Raw genomic sequence first — 19481 nt, 5'->3', positions numbered from 1 at the left:
GTGGCCGCACTGGGAGGAAAAGCGCTGAACGCGCGTTCGAAAGGGGCAGTGCCTTAAAACAAGCCAGAGCTAGAGAGGCGGGCGCTGCGCGTGCGCAGAGGTAAAGTCGGGGGAAGGTGTGCTGAGGCTGGAGGTGAAGGCTCTGCGGCGGTGAGGTGAGGTGAGGAGTGGCGTGTCCTGGCTTCGGCAGGCCAGGTTGGCGTTCGCGGCGGTGGCTGCCAGTGCTGCTATGGTGGCCACTGAGGACATTGGTGCTGGTCTGGGGCTCGGGTGGTCGGAGATACCCCACAATTCGGCCTTCTCCAATCATCTTAGTCCAGAGTCTCCCGTCACAGGCCTGGACTGTACCCCACGCATTTGTTTGGGGGCCTTAAAGATAAGAGCAGTAGCCGGGGCGGTGGCGCACGCCTGTAATCCTAGCAGCTTGGGAGGCTGAAGCAGGAGGATGGCGAGTTCAAAGCCAGCCTCAAAAATAGCGAGGCGCTAAACAATTCAGTGAGACTCTGTCTCTAAATAAAATACAAAATAGGGCTGGGGATGTGGCTCAGTGGGTCGAGTGCCACTGAATTCAATCCCCAGTACCAGAAAGGGGAAAAAAAAAAAAGATAAGAATAGTAATGATTTTGCCCATTTTTAACATAAGGAAACTGAATCCCAGACAACTGAAGAAATAAATTGTCTAGGGTGTCATAACTGTTGCTACTGGATATCAGCCTTTTTCTTTATGCCAAAACGACATCCCAAACATCCTTACTTTATTTATTTATATATTTTGTGGGGGGGGAGGGGTACCGGGGATTGAACCCAGGCCTTGTGCATGCAAGGCAAGCAAGCACTCTACCACTAAGCTATATCCCCCAGCCCACCATCCTTACTTTAATACATACATGTGTGTGTATGGTTGCATGTGTATGTATATGGATATCCACACACAGTATAGTTGGCTCTTGCGGAGAGGAGGAGTTATGTGGAAGATAATAAATGTGGACGTATTAAAACTCCCAAAATTCGATTTGGGAATTTCTATGTCGCTAGGAATTCTTGGGAAGAAAAAAATCACTTCTTTAGATCCCAGGTTGATTTTGTTGTTGTTGTTTTTCAATTTTTAAAATTTAACTAGACCAGAAGACTGGTACTAACCTTTTGACCATGAACCTGTTGTTGTGTGGGGAACTCCCTCCTCCAAGGCTGCTTACCTCCACAAGTTGCTCCTTCTTGTTCCCACACAGTCCGTTGGACCCTAAACTCTCAAAATAATAAGTTACCAATTATTCCATAGTCTGAGCCTAAAAGATTTGAACAACCTGACAGAACTCATTAAATTCCTATTATGTGACAGACACTTCACCATCAAAATGTGAAGCCTAAGAAGAAAGTCAATAAATATGTGATAAGATTCAACAATTCAGCTGGCCTTGGTGGCACTTGCATGTAATCCCAACAACTTTGGAGGCGAGTGCTTTACCACTGAGCTACATCCCTAGCCCCCGTCATTTAAAAAAAAAATAATAATAATTTGAAACAAGAAACCTTTATTAGGACAAACAAGATGACGAATTTAATGCAACAGTGTCACTGAACTGCAGGTTGGATATGCCAAAAGTTTTTACTGGCAGACAAGCCAAGAAATTTGCCTGGATTTCAGCTGGCTGGATTCCCTGCCAGCAAAAGAAATTAGAAAATGTTTGCTTAACAAAACCAACTCAATGGGGCCCAGGTTGTGGCCCAGTGGCAGAGCACTTGCCTTGCACATGTGACACACTGGGTTCCATCCTTAACACTACATAAAAATAAATACACAAAATATTGTGTCCATGTATAACAAAAAAAAAAAATTTAAAACAACTCAAGAAAATTTACCAGAACTCAAGAAAGTAAAGATAATATATATAGGGGCTAGGGATGTGGCTCAAGTAGTAGCACGCTCGCCTGGCATGCGTGCGGCCTGGGTTCGATCCTCAGCACCACGTACAAAGAAAGATGTTGTGTCCGCCAAAAACTAGAAAATAAATATTAAAATTCTCTCTCTCTTAAAAAATAAATAAATAATAAATAAATAAACCTTTAAAAAAAAAAAGAGATAATATATATAAAACTGAATCCAGTATGGTTGCACATGCCTGTAATCCTAGTGACTAGAGAGGCTAAGGTGTAAGGATCAAAAGTTCAAGGCCAACCTGAACAATTTAGACTCTGTCTCAAAATAAAAAATAGAATAAAAGGGTTGGGGATGTAGCTCAGAGATAGAGCACCCCTGTTCGATCCCCAATACAAATAAATAATAAATAAATAAATACAACTATGAGAAGATAGAAAACCTAGAAAATGGGTCCAAAAAACTAAAAGGCATTAATAATTGAGGCAGAGCAATAATAGTCAGTGAAAGAAAATCTACTCAATTGATGGGGATTTTTTGAACTTTCAGATTTAAAGGATTCATGAAATAGGGTAAAAACAAAAGACAAATATGTTTAATTGAAAACTTCTGAGTTTTCCGTGTACTGACATGGAACAGTCTTCGAGATGTATTGTTTAAAAAAAAAAAAAAAGATGTATTGTTAGTTGCTTTTCCTTTATAACATTGTTTTCAGCTGGGCTTGGTGGCACACATCTATGCCTGTAATCCCAGCTACTGGAGATGCTAAAGCAGGAGGATCACAAGTCTGATACCAGATTCAGCTACTTAGTGAGACCCTGTCTCAAAAATAAATTTAAAAAAATAGGGCTTTGATGTAGCTCAGTGATAGAGCATCCCTGGGGAGTAACACACACACACACACACACACACACACACACACACACACACAAAAGTTATATATACAGTTGATTCTGTGTGCCACAAAATCGTCTGTTGTATTTGTAAATTTCTACATGAATATGTCAAAGAGGCGTGGAAAAATGCATACCAACATTTCCAAGTAGTTGCCTTTGTGGAAGAGGGGATTTGATGGTAGAGAGTGAAGGCTCTGTATACTGCTGTAATATTTTAATTTTTGTATTTTCTTTTGCAGTGCCAGGGATTAGACTCAGGACTTCCCTGATATAGGCAAGCCCTCTACCACTGAGCTATATTCTAAAACCCTGAATTCTTAAAATAGGGATTTGGTTATATAATATGTGGTTAATTAGGGAAAAAAAGATGAATTTGGATAATAGAGGAGTGAGGAGTTCAGTTTTCAAAAATAAATAAATACAAGTCACATTTGCTGAGTACAAAGTAATAAAATTAGAAATAAATAACCAAAAATTAAACAAAAAATTCTAACCACTTGAGCTGGGAATACAGCTCAGTTGGTAGAGTACTTGCCTCTCATGCACAAGGCCCTGGGTTCGACCACCAGCACCACCAAAAAAAAAAAAAATTCTAACCACTTGTTAATTTTTTTCCCTTTTTTTTTTTTTGTACTGGGGATTGAACACAGAGGCACTTTGGCACTTTGCCACTGAGATACTTCCCCAGCCCTTTTTAAAATTTTTAATATATTTATTTATTTGGTCTTCTTGGGGGGGCGGGGGTACTAGGGATTGAACTCAGGGGCACTTGACCACTGAGCCACATCTCCAGCCCTATTTTGTATTTCATTTAGAGACAAGGTCTCTCTGAGTTGCTAAGCGCCTTGCCGTTGCTGAGCTGGCTTTGAAGAACCCAAGATCCTCCTGCCTCAGCCCCTGAGCCACTGGGCTTAGACGTGTACCACCACACCCAGCTGTTTTTTCTTTTTGAGACAGGGTCTTGCAAAGTTGCTGAGACTGACCTCAAACTTATAATCCTCATGCCTCATCCTCTTGAGTTGCTGTGATTACAGGCCAATACTTATAATTTCATAAGTCATGGGTCAAAAAAGAAAACAAAGAGGTCTAGGGTTGTGGCTCAGCAGTAGAACAGCATGCTCGAGGCCCTGGGTTTGAACCTCAGCACCACATAAAAATAAATAAAATAAAAAAGAAAACAAAACAAAGAGTTGAGGATATTACCCAATGATACAGCACTTGCCTAACATGTTGCCCTGGGTTCAATCCCCAGCACTGGGAAAAAAAAGATAATGGATTCTTTAGAAATTAAGATAAAAAATATATATTGCCACACAGAATCCATGATATATCATCAAAGCAGTTCTCAGGAAAATATGTATCCTTAAATCCTTTTAGTATTTAAAAAATGAAAATTAAGGGCTGGGGATGTGGCTCAAGCGGTAGCGCGCTCGCCTGTCATGTGTGCGGCCCAGGTTCGATCCTCAGCACCACATACAAAACAAAGATGCTGTGTACGCCAAAAACTAAAAAAACAAATATTAAAAAAATCTCAAAATAAAAGAAAATTAATTAGGTAAGCTTCAACAAATGTAGAAAAGGAAAATATGAGAAAAAGCATAAAGATAAAATTAGAAAATGATAAGAAAAAAACAGTATTTTTATATTGAAAAAAAATGTTACTTGACAGATAGCACTTCTGAATTAATATAAAGAAATTACAATAGCTGGGCTTCGTGACACATACCTGTAATCCCAGCAGCCCAAGAGGATTGCTAGTTCAAAGCCAGCCTCAGGAATTTAGTGAGGTCCTAAGCCACTTAGAGAAACCTGTCTCAAAATAAAAAAAGGGTTGGGGATGTGGCTCAGTTGTTAAGCAACCCTGAGTTCAATCCCTGATTCCAAAAAACAACAACAAAAAGACTTTGTTGAACCTATACATTCTGAGGGGATTCATTGTCCTCAGGCTGGTAACCATAACAAAAAAAAACAGTTCTTGATAATAAATGAAGAACTGGGGCTGAGGCTGTAGGTCAGGGGCAGAGCGCTTGCCAAGCAGGCATGAGGCACTGGGTTCAATCCTCAGCACCGCATAAAAATAAAATAAAGGCATGCTGTCCATCTACTACAAAAAAAAAAAAATTTAAATAAATAAATTAATTAAAGAACTCATTCTTCAGAAATAGACACTAATTTGGACACATTTTTGACAAAAAAGAAAGAAAGGACATCTTTTTTTTTAAAGAGAGAGTGAGAGAGGAGAGAGAGAGAATTTTTAATATTTATTTTTTAGTTCTCGGCAGACACAACATCTTTGTTTGTATGTGGTGCTGAGGATCGAACCCGGGCCGCACGCATGCCAGGCGAGCACGCTACCGCTTGAGCCACATCTCCAGCCCCCAAGAAAGGACATCTTAAATGGCTTATGAGGAACTGAAATTTAGCTCATTGAATCTCTGGTTTTCCTTTCAAATACTTGTTTCTTCACCAGTATTAAATCTCATTAATATATTACCATCAAAGTCAAAATCCTAGAGTTATTCTTGACACCTCTATCTCCCTCATTTGGTCCACAAGCAGTATATGTCTCTTCTATGTCTATAATGATCATATATGGAATCATCTCCCCAGCTTCTCCCCCTTTCTCTTGAAAACTCCCCTTTACTTCCACTCAAACTTTTTTTTTTCCTTTTTTGTCTTTCTCATTGTTCTTCTTTCTTTCTCCCATCACTTCTTCTTTTACTGATCTTTTCCCAGGGGTGCATAGATTTGAGACAGTCATACTCTTTTTTTTTAATATTTATTTTTTTAGTTGTAGTTGAACGTTTATTTCACTTATTTTTTTTTTTTTATGTGGTGCTGAGGATCGAACCCAGGGTCTCGAACGGATGAGGCGAGTGCTCTACCACTGAGCCACAACCTCACTATCATCAACAAGGCCTTTCTCATTTCATCTTTTACTCTTCATTCCAATTCCCACAAACATTCCATACCTTCTCTCTTAGGTAGTAACTCTAATATGTTTTAATATGTGTCTTTGAATATACATGTAGCTTTGAATAATATAAAATGTTGTATGTATGTAAGTGTTTTAAATGTACATAATTGATATTGTGTTATGGATTTCATTATGTTTCTTTTTCATGCTTCTATAAATATTTCTGACTATTGCATAGTATTGTCTTAAACGACCTCACACCCTTGGCCACTGATTGTGGACCAAGATGGACCAGTCAAAGTCCTTACTCAGAATTTTTTGAACTGAAACTGAGAAAGAAAATCCCTCTCCAGTGTGGAAGCCATAAAATGTAAAACACAGGAGCTGTCAGCAGCCATGTGTCCTACCATATGGAACCAGCTGGTCTTCAGTGAAAAAGAAGCCAACATGCAAAAAGCAGCAGAGGTGAGAAACAGAGTCCTAGAAGCCATCAAGTCCCTGGTTCCAGTTACTCGTGAAGCTTTATATATGCCTGTATGCCTCCATGATTTGCTCAACTTTTCTTGGATTCTGTGAGCCAGTAAATCTTGACAACCTCATCTTTAGTCTAAACTAGGTCAAATTGGGGTTCTATCATTTGCAACTAAGAGACCCAACTAATTCAAACTCCAAAAAGTCTTTATTTTTCCACAGTACCGTTTAATTAAAAGTAGTGAAAAAACACAAAATTTATAATTTTGACCACTTTTAAGTATATAGTTCTTTACTTGAATACATTCCCATTATTGTGCAACCAGTCTCCAAAATACTGTACCCATTAAACCTCTCCTCATTTTCCCAATCCCCAACCCCTGGCAATCACCCTTCCTTCCATCTACAAATTTGACTTCTTTTGGTACCTCATATAAGTGGAATCATGTAGCAGCTGTCTTTTTTTTTTTTTTTTTGCAGCTGTCTTTTTGTGATTGGCTCATTTCACTTAGCCTAATGTCCTCAACATTCATCCATGTTAATAGCAGATATCAAAATTTCTTCCTTTTTAAGGCCAAATAATATTCCATTGTGGGCTAGGATTGTAGCCCAGTGGTGGAGTGCTTGCCTAGCATGTGTGAGGCCCTGGGTTTGATTCTCAGCAAATAAAGGTCCATCAACAACTAAAAAAATATTTTAAAAATAATAATATTCCATTGTGTATATATACCACATTATGTATAGTCTTTTGTCAGTGTTTAGCAAGTGTTGCTTCCACCTTTTGGTTACAAACATGGGTGTATAAATATCTGAGACCCTGCTTTTGATTCTTTTGGGTCTACATCTAGGATTGGGTTCTGGGTTTGTCTTTTTATTTTTATTTTATTTTTTGTGATATTGGGGGGTTGAACTTAGAAGCCATTTACCAATGAGCCAAAACCCCAGCTCTTTTTACTTTGAGTTATTTGTAAGTTACTGAGGATGACCTTAAACTCTTAATCACAGAATTGTACCACTGTGTGCCAGGCTGTTTACTTTTTTACAGGAGCCTCCCATCCTAATGGATGTGAGGTAGTAACCTTATTGTGGTTTTAATTTGCCTTTAGTGATTCTGAGCATTTTTTCATTTGCTTACTGGCCATTTGTACATTCTCCTTGGAAAAAATTTTATTGAAGTTCTTTAGCCATTTTAATTGGGTTTGTTTCCAGTGTCTTGGGGTTTTTTTGTTTTTCCACTTTAGCCATCTAGGCCCCCTTTATCTTTCATATAGAGAACCAAATACCCCTTCATTGGACTCTCTGATTCAACTCTTGTCCCCTTCCTTTTTATTCACCATAACATAACCAGTTAGTTTTCTAAAACTGACTGGGCTTGGTAGTGCACACCAATCATATTTATTTTTTTACATTATTTATTATACATCTGCCACAAGGATAGTAAGCTTCATGAGGGCAGGAACAAGCCTATTTTTCTAACACTATCTCCAGACCAAATAATAGCTAATATATAGAGGGTACTAAATATTTATTGATAAAAAGAATGAATGAGCTGGGTTTGTGGCTCAGTGATAAACAGAATGAATGAATAAACACACCTCAAAGGGCTGGGGTTGTGGCTCAGTGGTAGAGCACTCACCTAGCACGTTCAAGGCCCTGGGTTCAGTCCTCAGCACCACATAAAAATAAAGATATAGTGCCCATCTACAACTAAAAAAATAAAATATTAAAAAACTCAGAGATAGAGGCTGTTTTGAAATATTAATATGTATAACTTTATACTAATAAATTTGAAAATTTAAGGTCAATTGTCACAAAATGTTATTTCTGGGTTTGATTAAACTATACATGTAATCCCAGCTATGTGGGAGGTGCAGGCAAGAGGATCATAAGTTCAAGGCCATCTGGACAACTTAACAAGACCCTGGCTAAAATAAAACATAAATAATATTTTTTAAAGGGTTGGGGCTGGGCACAGTGGCTTAGACCTGTAATCCCAGCAGCTCCAAAGGCTAAGACAGGAGGATTCCAAGTTCAACGCCAGCCTCAGCAGTTTAGCAATTTGCCCAGACCCTGCCTCAAAATAAATAAAAGGGCTGGGGGTGGGGGTGGACTGGGGTTGTGCCTCAGTGACAGAGTGCTTGCCTCGAACATGTGAGGCACTGGGTTCCACCCTCAGCACCACGTAAAAATAATAAAGATATTGTGCCCGTGTATAACTAAAAATACATTTAAAAAGCAGGGGGAGGCTAGGTATGTGGCTTAGTGATAAATCTCCCCTGGGTCCAATCCCTGGTACCCAGAAACAACCACCAAATAATGGGGAAGGAAACAGCTGCACATTATTTCCCTAAAGCCATCGTTATTGGCCTGTCAGTTGGTGACCCAAGATGGTCCACTTTGAATCCCAAGACTCAATAGGAAGAAATACTCTTCTTTTTTAATTGTTTGTTTTTAGGGTTTGGGGAGAATTGTATGTTTTTTGTTTTGTGGTACTGGGGATTGAACCCAGGGATCTCACATGCTGGGCAAGCACTCTACCACTAAGCTGCATCCCCAGCCCTTCAGCAGCTAAGAGCTCCTGGATCCCTGTGAAAGCTAAGAATGAAATCAGCATAGAAAAGTGAGATCTGAAAGCTAAAGTGCAATCTTTTTTTTTTTTTTTTTTTTTTTTTTGAGTCAGGGTCTCACTAAGTTGCCAAGGCTAACCTCAAACTTATCCATCCTCCTGTCTCATCCTCATTAGTAGCTAAGATTACAGGTATGTGCCACCACCAACCCACATCCCCAGTCTTGTTTATTTTTTACTTTGAAAAAGGGTGTAACAAAGTTGCAAAGGGCTTTACTATTTGTTGATGCTGGCCTGGAACCTGTAATCCTCAAACCTCTCAAGTCACTGGGATTACAGGTATGGTCCACTGTGCTCAGCTATAACTGTGTCTTAAAAGTATTGAATGACCAACTATGTTAAACCACATCTGAAGCTAGGAAGAAGAAAAAATTTATATAAGGATGAGGAGTATCAACTACAAAACTCAGTCTAACAAGGTAATCTAGTCAAGTGGCCTATTATGTAATAAATGTACAAAAGTTATTAGTATGTAATCATCAGCAAGTAATTTTGAAATCTAATGGGAAAAATACCTCAAAAGCAACAAAATTACATTGTACTTAGGAATAAATTTAATCAGATACATACAAGACATATAACTATGAAAACTCTTGAGAAATCTAAAGCAAAAAGTCTACTAAATTAAAAGTCACCTATATTCACAGGAAGACTCAGTATTTTAAAACATCAATGATCACTGGGCACAGTGGCACACACCTTTAATCCCAGTGATTCAGGAGGCTGAGGCAGGAGGAACGTAAATTCAAAGCCAGCCTTAGCCACTTGGCAAGACCCTAAGCAAATTTAGTGAGAACCCGTCTCAAACAAAAAGAGCTGGGGATGTGGCTTAGTGGTTAAGTGTCACTGGGTACCATCACTGGTACCAAAAAATAATAATAAGATGTCAATGATGTCCCACTTCATTTGTTTTAATAATAGTGGAATTTCTGGTAGCCTTGCTAAAGGAATTCTGAAATTCACTTGAAAGAATTGATTTGTGAGAAAAGCCAGCAAATTTTAAAGTGAGTTCTTCTTTAGGAAGAACTTATTAATTCAGTGCATCCCTGGAAAAGGAATTGGCAGTCTGATAAATGGAATAAAATACAAAAGCCCTAAAACAAATTTATTTCCTAATAAGTGTGGCATTTCCTGGGGGGGGGGGGGAGTGATTCCTCTGATGCCAGGCCATGGTGGCACAGGCTTGTAATTCTGGTGAGTTGAGTGTCTGATACAGAAGGATCACATGTTCAAGTCAGCCTCAGCAATTTAGCAAGACCTTGTCTCAGAACAAAAAATAAAACGGGGTAGGTGATGTAGTGGTTCAATCCCTAGTAACATAACAGAAGAGAGCCAGGTACACTTGTAATCTCAGTTAAATCAGGAGGCTGAGATAAGAGAGTTGTAAATTTGAAGCCAACCTAGGCAATTTAAGAAGATTCTTTCTCAAAATAAAAAGGGCTAAGGGATAGGGTTATAGCTCAGTGGTAGAGTGCTTGCCTAGCACATGTGAGGCACTGAGTTCAATTCTCAGCACCACATAAAAATAAATATTGTGTCCATCTACAACTAAAAAAAATACTTTAAAAAAAGGGGGGGTTAGGAGTCCCTGCGCATTTTCGCACACCTGTAATCCTAGCAGCTCTTGAGTTCAGAGCCAGCCTCAAGTGATTTAGAGAAGCCCTAAGCAACTCAGTGAGACCCTGTCTCTAATAAAATACAAAATATGGCTAGGGATGTGGCTCAGTGGTTGAATGCCCTTAGTTCAACCCCTGGTAGAGTACCTGCAGGTTCAATCTCCACTATCACAAAAAATAAAAAGATTTGACTAGGCTGGGACTGTAGATTAGTGGCAGAGCACTTGCCTAGCATGTGTGAGGCACTGGGTTCAATCCTTAGCACCACATATAAATAAATAAAGGGAGCTAGGGTTACAGCTTAGTAGTAGAGTGATTGCCTAGCACGTGTGAGGCACTGGGTTCAACACTACATATAAATAAAGGCATTGTATCCATCTACAACAAAAATTATTTTTTAAAAAATAAAGGAGTTCTATCCAACTACACCTACCAAAAAAAATTTTTTTAAGGATTTACTAAAGAACAACTGGCCAGTAAATATACAGAAAAATGTTCATTCACAGAAATTAATGTAAATTAAAACTACTAGACATTTAAATTGGCAGATAAAATGATATAGCAAGGATGAATGAACATGGACATTCTTAAATGCTGTCGGAAGTATAAATTAATGTGCTGTACAGCCCTTCTGGATATCACTTTGGCAGTAAGTATCAAGTGTCTTATAAGACTGACACACTACCTGCTGCACTTCAAGTGAATTAAATTTGTGCAGGCCTTTTGATGCAGAGAGCTATTTAGTGAAATCTACTCTAAGGATGTACTGAAGTACAGAAACATCTCTAAACATTCAAATAAGAGTTATGTAAAAGTTAAATTATGGTGTTTTTTGTTTTCCAGCACTGGGGATTGAACCCAGGGATGCTTTACCACTGAGCTACATCCCAGCCTTTTTTTTATTTTTTTGAGACAGAGTCTCACTAAGTTGCCCAAGCTACCCTTGAATTTGCAGTCCTGCCTCAGCCATCCAAACTACTGGGATTACAGGCATAAGCCGCCTCACCTAGCTAAATTATGGTATTTTTGTGAAAGGAATATAATGAAGTCATTTTAATGTAGCTGGGTGTGGTGGCATGCACCTGTTGTCCCAGCATTCAGGAGGTTGAGGTGGAAGACTCACTTGAGTCTAGGAGTTTGGACCAGCCTGGTCAACATAGTAAGGCACCATCTCAGAGGGAGGGGAAAAAAAAAAAAAACATATTTGGGCACAAATATGTCTCTTGATAAGATACAGATATTCATAATATTGTTTACAAGTATTCAACTGAGACCAATCTCTCAGTCTCAGTGAATCAGCCAGGAGGAGAGTGTTTTTATTTTAACATAGAAATAATGTATATTAGCACATCTACATATAATTACTTTCTGTAGAATTGGAGATACACCATATAAGGTATACATTTCTGTTTGTGCAGGACTATTACATGCTTTTAAGGATTTTCACACTACTCAAAATATGTATATCCCATTATTTGTTATTCATTTTCTTATTGACAGACACTTTGTACTTTTTCTGCTTTCTGCAATTATAAATAATAGTGCAATAATATTCTTATAATTTTGCATTTATGTATATTTATGAGTATTTTTGTAGATAGACCAAAAGTATGCACATTTTCAATTTTGACAGATCACTGTCAACTTGTCAGCCTCAAAAAGCTGTACCAATTTATACTTCCATCAAGTACATGTGAAAGCACCAATTTTGCTAAACTATCTTTGCTATTGAAATTTATCACGTTTTCTTTCCAGTTCCATAATCTAAGTAACGAAAATTGAATCAAATGATCACATTTATTTGCACTACTGAGTACTAAATGAGGATAGCATATATATATTTTTTTCTTAAATAGGGAAGAAAATTAAAAAGCTTCAGAGAAAAAGATTGGAACACCTAAGTTTGTCTATATAATGCTACATATAGGAACAGTTAAAAGATAAGAATAAATTAAAAGTACATTTGTATCAGTAAAATACTTAATTTTTTGAAAGTGTCCCTATAACTCATAGGAAAGAAAAATAACAGTAGAAAAATTTAGGGAGTACATAAACAGGATTTCTCAGTTAAAAATGCTAATGACCAATAAGAATATATAAATGCTATCCTCATTAGGAGGAGACTTTTGATCTGCCAGCCTGAAGCAGCCATATAAGACTAAGATTAAGGGATCAGTCAGGAGCAGTGGCACATGTCTGTAATCCCAGTGACTCAGAAGACTGAAGCAAGAGGATCTCAAGTTTGAAGCCAGCCTCAGCAGTTTAGCAAGACCCCAAGCAATGTAGCAAAACCCTGTCCCTAAAATAAAGGGCTGGAGATATTGCTCAGTGGTAAAGCACCCCTGGGTTCTAAAAATAATAATAATAATAATAATAATAATAATAATAATAAGCAATCAAAGTCTCGAGGGAAAAATGAGAGAAATCTGGGGGTGAAGGGAGAGATACTAAGTCTCAAAGGAAGTGCCCATAAACTGTAGAAATGCAGGAAACACCCAGAACAATTACAATTCCTTAATGACATCCCTTTGGCTAGCATCCTTGAACCCTGCCCTTGTAACGTAAGGTCAAGCACAGGGAAAACTGGTGAGAAATTCTGCAGCTCCACTAGACACTATGGTGCATGCCTGTAGGCTCAGGAGGCTGAGGTAGGAGGATCCTAAGTTCAAAGCCAGCCTAAGCAACTTAGTGAGACTCTGTCTCTAAATAAAATATGAAAAGGGCTGGGGATGTGGGGATTGAACTGAGGGACACTTATCCCAGCCACATCTCCAGCCCTTTTTATTTTTTGAATCAGGATCTTGCTAAATTGCTTAGGACCTCACTAAGTTGCTGAGGCTGGCTTTGAACTTTCGCTTCTCCTGCCTCAGCCTCCCAAATTACTGGGATTACACTCCCAGCAAAAAAAAGAATGATTTTTTAAAATAAAAATTTAAGTCAGGCATGGTGGCATGCACTAGTAGTCCTAGTACTCAGTAAGCTGAAGTAAGAGAATCCCTTGAACCCAGGAGTTAGAGACTAGCCTGGGCAACATAGCAAGACCCTGTTTCAAAATTAAACAAAAGGCAAAAATTGTATATTTATTTTGAACCCAATTCATTCAAGCAGCTTCACAAAATGCTTTTCATCAGATACAGACCAGTGGCAGTGTCAAAAGATATATGGTATGAGTGATGGAATGACTTTAGCTTCCATAAGTAACATCAGTTTATTTCCTAAAAAAGCTTCACCAAAAAACTTAATTTCCGTTACAAGTCACAGAAATTCTGGCACTCCAGGAATGGAGACAGTTCCACATAGAACCACAATCCCCATTTCTCTTCTGTATTACGCATTTTCAAAGCCTTCAACAAATACATTTTTATCAGACTTTGTTTTGACCTCTTGCTTATTCTTGGGTTTCAGAACCATGTGTGCTCAGTACTGCATCTCCTTTGCTGATGTTGAAAAAGCTCACCTCAACATTCGAGATTACATCCATCTCACACCAGTGCTAACAAGCTCTATTTTGAATCAAGTAGCAGGACGCAATCTTTTCTTCAAATGTGAAGTCTTCCAGAAAACTGGATCTTTTAAGGTAAAGTTTCTTTTGTTAGTGTATTGTGAATGTTTTCAAGCCCTCTTAACATATAAATTTATTTGATTCTCCAGACCATCCAGGGATTTGGGAGGATCACAAGTTTGTGGTTGGCCTCAACAATTTAGTGAGACCCTATCCAAAATATAAAATAAAAGGGGCTGGGGATGTCACTCAGTGGTGAAGTACCCCTGGGTTCAATCCCCAATACCAAAAAAGGAACTTATAACATTTGAAATAATAGGGTGCAAAATTTGCAAAATTTTTTATTTTTTTTTAAGAGAGAGTGAGGATATATATATATATATATATATATGAGTGAGAGAGAGAGAGAGAGAGAGAATTTTAACATTTTATTCCTTAGTTTTCGGCAGACACAACATCTTTGTTTGTATGTGGTGCTGAGGATCAAACCCGGGCCGCGCACATGCTAGACGGGCGCGCTACTGCCTGAGCCACATCCACAGCCCCGGGTGCAAAAATTTTAAGTTCTGATTACCTAGCATCATAGTGCTGATAAGCCACTTAATCTAAAAATCCCTTATAAAAGAATTATATACACATATGGGGGGATATTTGTATAATTATACTATACATAATCATTTATTTATTGTCTAAAATAGGACAAAAGGGAGAATTTCTAATGAAAAAATCAGGACAATGCAGCGACATGTACCTGTAGTCTCAGCTACACTGGGATCTCAGCATGAAGATCATTTGAGCCCAGGAATTCAATGCCAGCCTGGGCAACACAGTGAGACCCCATTTTTCTCTAACTTTTTTCCCCCCTATACTGGGTATTGAATGCAGAGCGCCTTGTATTTAATAGACAAGTAGTCTCCTCTTAGCTTTGTCCAAAATATTTTTTTTTCCTTTTTCTTTGAGGTCTGCATAGGATGGCCTGGAACTTAAAATCCTTTTGCGTCAGCCTCCCTCCCTTACCCCAGTAGCTGGGATTACAGGTATTTGCCACCATGCCCAATGAGATCCCTTTTTTTTTTTTTTTTTTTTTTAAGAATAAGACAGCCAGGTGTGTTGGCTCTGGAGGCTCAGGGAGGAGGATCGTGAGTTCAAAGCCAGCCTCAGCAATTTAGCAAGGCCCTAAACAATTCAGTGAGACCCTATCTTTAAATAAAAAATACAAAAAAGGTCTGGGATGTAGCTCAGTGGTTAAGTGCCCCTGAGTTCAATACCCAGTACAAAAAAAAAACAACAGCCAGGGCTGGGGTTGTGGCTCAGCAGAGCGCCTCCCTAATATATGCGAGGCCCCGAGTTCCATCCTCAGCACCACATAAAAATAAACAAACAAAATAAAGATATTGTGTGCAACTACAACTAAAAAATTTTTTAAAAAACCACAGCCAGACATGGTGGTGCACACCTGTAATCCCAGTGGCTCAGGAGGCTGAGACAGGAAAATCACAAGATCAAAGCTAGCCTCAGAAACTCAGAGAGGATTTGTCTCTTAATAAAATACAAAAGGGGCTGAGGATGTGCCTCTGTGGTTTAATCTCCAGTACCAACAAAACAAAAAATAAAACAAAAAAAACAAAAACGACAAAAATAGAGATCAACCTGGACTATTTCAGGCAAAATGTAGTGTATGTGACCCAGGTTTAAGCATCCATTTTGTGTCAACTTGCTACATACACAGATTGATACCTTTTGAGTATAAAAGATCTAAATCTAGCCAAACACTCCATAATAAAATCTTTTTCTACAAAATGTCAATGCCTTCCCTATGCATAGATATGCTTCTATGTGTTAACTTACTACCAAAATCTTCTGATCATTAGGTGAGCTTTAAGATCCTTTCAGGGGGAAAGTGTGCAAGGTGCATTTAGCAATATAGTACCTATTAACTGAGAGGTGGTTTTGGTTTTTGTACTGGGGATTGAGCACCATGGGTGCTTTACCACTGAGCAGCATGGCATCCTCAGTCCTTTTTATTATTATTATTTTTAAATACTGAGACAGAATCAAAAATATTGAGATAGGGTTTCACTAATTTGCCCAGGCTGGATTTAAACTTGGCATCTTCCTGCTTCAGCCTCTGAAATAGCTGGAATTACAAGTGTGTATCACTACACCTGACTTAGCACATATAATTATATACAGTGTGTAATACTTAAAAAGAAACAACTTACTGATGTATTTACTATACTATACTTTTTTTAATATTTGTTTTTTAGTTGTAGGTGGACACAATAACCTTTATTTTATTTTTATATGGTGCCTAGGATGGAACCCAGTACCTCACATGTGCTAGGCAAGCACTTCTACTGCTGGGCCACAACCCCAGCTCCCTATACTATACTTATTATTGTATTAGAGTATATGCCTCTTTTATTTTACTTATGTTTTTGGTGGTGTTGGGTCCTCCTGCATGCTCAGGACATGCTTTACCACTAAACTATGTCTCCAGTCCTACTGTTTCTACTTAAAAAAAAAAAAAAAAAAAAAAAAAAGTTGGGGAGGACCTGCAGAATGGTGCATGCTTTTTAATCCCAGAAATTTGGGAGGATTGTAAATTCAAGGCCAATCTCTATAATTTAAGGTTCTAAGCAACTTAGTGAGACCCTGTCTCAAAATAAAAAGTGTTAGTGATGTGGTTCAGTGGTAGGTAGAGTGCCTCTGTGTTTTATAAAAAAGAAAAAAAAAAAAAAAGGATGGGTTATGGATGTACCTCAATGGCAGAGGACCTTTGAGAGAGTTCAATCATCAGTGGGGTGTGGGGGGGAACCATGTTGAGCTGGGGGGATGGAGTTCAGCTATACAGCACTTTTTAAAAACATTTTTTTAGTTGTGGGTTGACACATTTTTTTTTTAATGTGGTGCTGAAGATTGAACCCACTGCCTCAAGTATAGTAGGCAAGCACTCTACCTCTAAGCCACAACCCCAACCCCTATAAAGCATTTATTTTTGAGACCCTAAGTTTGGTCCTAGCACTACCGAAGGGGAAAAAAAAGCTTACAGAATAAGGATGTAAAGAGAAAATGTTTTTTTAGAAAGAAATTTTTTTTTATATTTTTTTTTTCAGTTTTCGGTGGACACCTTTATTTTATGTGGTGCTGAGTATCGAACCCAGTGCCCTGCGCATGCCAGGTGAGCGCGTTACTGCTTGAGCCACATCCCCAGCCCAAGAGAAAATATTTTTGTACAGCTAAATGCATTATGTTTTAAGCTAAGGGTTATTACAAGAGTTGAAAAGCTAAGCAAATCTAATTAAGTAAAAAAAAAAGTTACACTAAGTTAGGGTTAGTTTATTATTTTAGAAAAATATTGTTTTAAGGTCAGGCATGATAGCATATGCCTGTAATCATAGCTGCTGGGGAGGCTCAGGCAGAAGAATCCAAGTTTAATGCCAGTTTAGGCAATTTAGCAAGACCTTTCTCAAAATAAAACAAGGGTACCGCTGGGTTCTATCCCTAGTACTTAAAAAGAAAAAGAAACTTAATAAATTTAGTGTAGCTTGAGTGTTTAGTCTTCCAGTGGTGTACAAGGTCTTATATATTGTCCTATACAGGTATATCATTTTTTATCTTTTTTTTTTTTTTTTTGGAGGGGGGCCCTGGGGATTGAACCCAGGTGCACTGTATCACTGAGCTATATCCCCAGTCCTTTTTATTTGTTGAGGTAGGGTCTTGCTAAATTACTAAGATTGACCTCAAATTTGTGATCCTCTTTCCTCATTCTCTTGAGTTGCTGTAATTACAGACTTGCACCACCATACCCAGCTACAATTTTTATCTTTTATATTATTTTTACAGTACTTTCCTGTTTCTGTACACAAGTACTTACCATTGTGTTACAATTACCTATACTATTTCAGTTTAGTACAGTAATATGTATTTAGTACAGTAATATGTAGGTTTGTAGCTTAGGAGCAATAGGCTATACCACACTTCCTAGGTTATGTAGTAGGCTCTATAATGTTTGCACAATGAAATTGCCTGAGAATGCACTTCTCAAACTTGTTCCCATCAAGGGAACAAGTAAGGGATGCATGACCATACATTAATTCACCATCCCTCTTTTCCAGATTCGTGGGGCGCTTAATGCCATCAGAGGCTTAATTCCTGCCACCTTAGAAGGAAAGCCCAAAGCTGTTGTTACTCACAGCAGTGGAAATCATGGCCAGGCTCTCACTTATGCTGCTAAACTGGAAGGTACTTGATAACTTCTCAAGGTAGTCATTAGATTGAGTGGAAAAGTGTCCTTAATTTTCATTCAGAATGGTGATAGCTATGGGGTCAATTTCCAAAGGAGTCTCTGATTACAAGCAAAATGAACAAAAGTTTCTATCCAAAATTCTCCTGACTTGTGCTAACATGTTTTTCCTCTCCCAGGTATTCCTGCTTATATTGTGGTACCCCACACAGCTCCCAACTGTAAAAAACTGGCAATACAAGCCTATGGAGCCTCTATAGTTTACAGTGAACCGAGCGACGAGGTAAAGAAAGCAGTGTTCAGCACCACCTAAACAGCTTCATTTGACCAACCACTCTTCCTACTATACTGGATGCTCCTTCTCAGTCTTGTTTCCTCTTCACCTCTGTTAGCACACCCAAACTTTTCTCTATCTATACTCATTTGTATCATTTTAAATTTTCACCTCTACTCCAATACCTCCAGACTTGTATACCCAACAGCTACCCAACTTTCTCACTTGGATATCTTAAAGATACTCAAACATCTCAGAAGTTACTGTTTCTCCACCTTACCTCCCCAATACTAGGGATTGAATTCAATTGCACTCTACCACTGAGTCACATTTCCAGCCCTTTCTTTATTTTTGAGATAAGAGTCTCACCATGTTGCTGAGGCTGGAACTTTTGCTCCTCCTGCTTCAAAATCACTAGGATTAAACCATGCCCATCTATAAAGTAACTGTATCTAAAACAAAACTCCTCATCTTACTCCCCAAATTGTTCCCCTTTGTCTTCATCTTGGTAAATGGCAATTTATCCTTTTGGTTGCTAGAGGAAATCAACACTATTACACCCCACATCCAATTCTGTCCTTTCAAAGTGTTTTCACAATCCAACTAGTAACAAGCCTCCATTAACCATCCTTATTCAGATCATTACCTACATTCAGTAGCCTTACTAGACTCTGCTTCCAGTCTTGCTTCCTGTAGCAAGAACAACTAGAGCTTCCATTTATTTAGAATTTCTCAACTCAAATCTTCCCATGGTTTCCCACTTCATACAATGGAAATCAGGTTTTGCTTTTATTTTGGGGCTGGAGATTGAATCCAGGTCCTGACCCCATGCTAAGCACTAAGCATATACTCTACCACTGAGCTACAAACTCCCAACCAAAGTTCTTATAATCATCTTCAGCCTAGATGAACTAGCCCTTTGTTCTGAGGGGGTTGACTCCGCCTGAGATGGGGGTCTCACTAATTTGCTTAGGGCTTCACTAAAAAGCTGAGGCTAGCTTTAAACTTGAAATTCTCCTGCCTCAGCCTCCAGAGTGACTAGGATTATAGGCCATGC

The 19481-nt window shown here is 38.5% G+C and overlaps 1 protein-coding gene across 11 annotated transcripts in view; it reads left to right on the top strand.

Annotated features, from left to right (window-relative positions):
* Positions 1–25: 25 nt before the first annotated feature.
* The window catches only part of Srr (serine racemase), a 26053-nt gene continuing 6597 nt past the window's right edge, over positions 26–19481 (top strand). Inside the window, exons 1-5 of one of the 11 annotated variants that reach the window (XM_026388970.2) lie at positions 88–155; positions 5928–6154; positions 13808–13979; positions 18023–18149; positions 18330–18433. In XM_026388970.2, coding sequence (XP_026244755.2) covers positions 13812–13979; positions 18023–18149; positions 18330–18433 — 399 coding nt within the window. In that variant the 5' untranslated portion in view covers positions 88–155; positions 5928–6154; positions 13808–13811. The other 10 variants (XM_026388971.2, XM_026388975.2, XM_026388974.2 and 7 more) reach the window with 10 other exon arrangements.

This window comes from Urocitellus parryii, chromosome 7, assembly GCF_045843805.1.
Source record: "Urocitellus parryii isolate mUroPar1 chromosome 7, mUroPar1.hap1, whole genome shotgun sequence".
Taxonomy (NCBI): domain Eukaryota; kingdom Metazoa; phylum Chordata; class Mammalia; order Rodentia; family Sciuridae; genus Urocitellus; species Urocitellus parryii.
The sequence above is the reverse complement of the archived record's forward strand: the minus strand, read 5'-3'. Positions and strand labels throughout refer to the sequence as shown.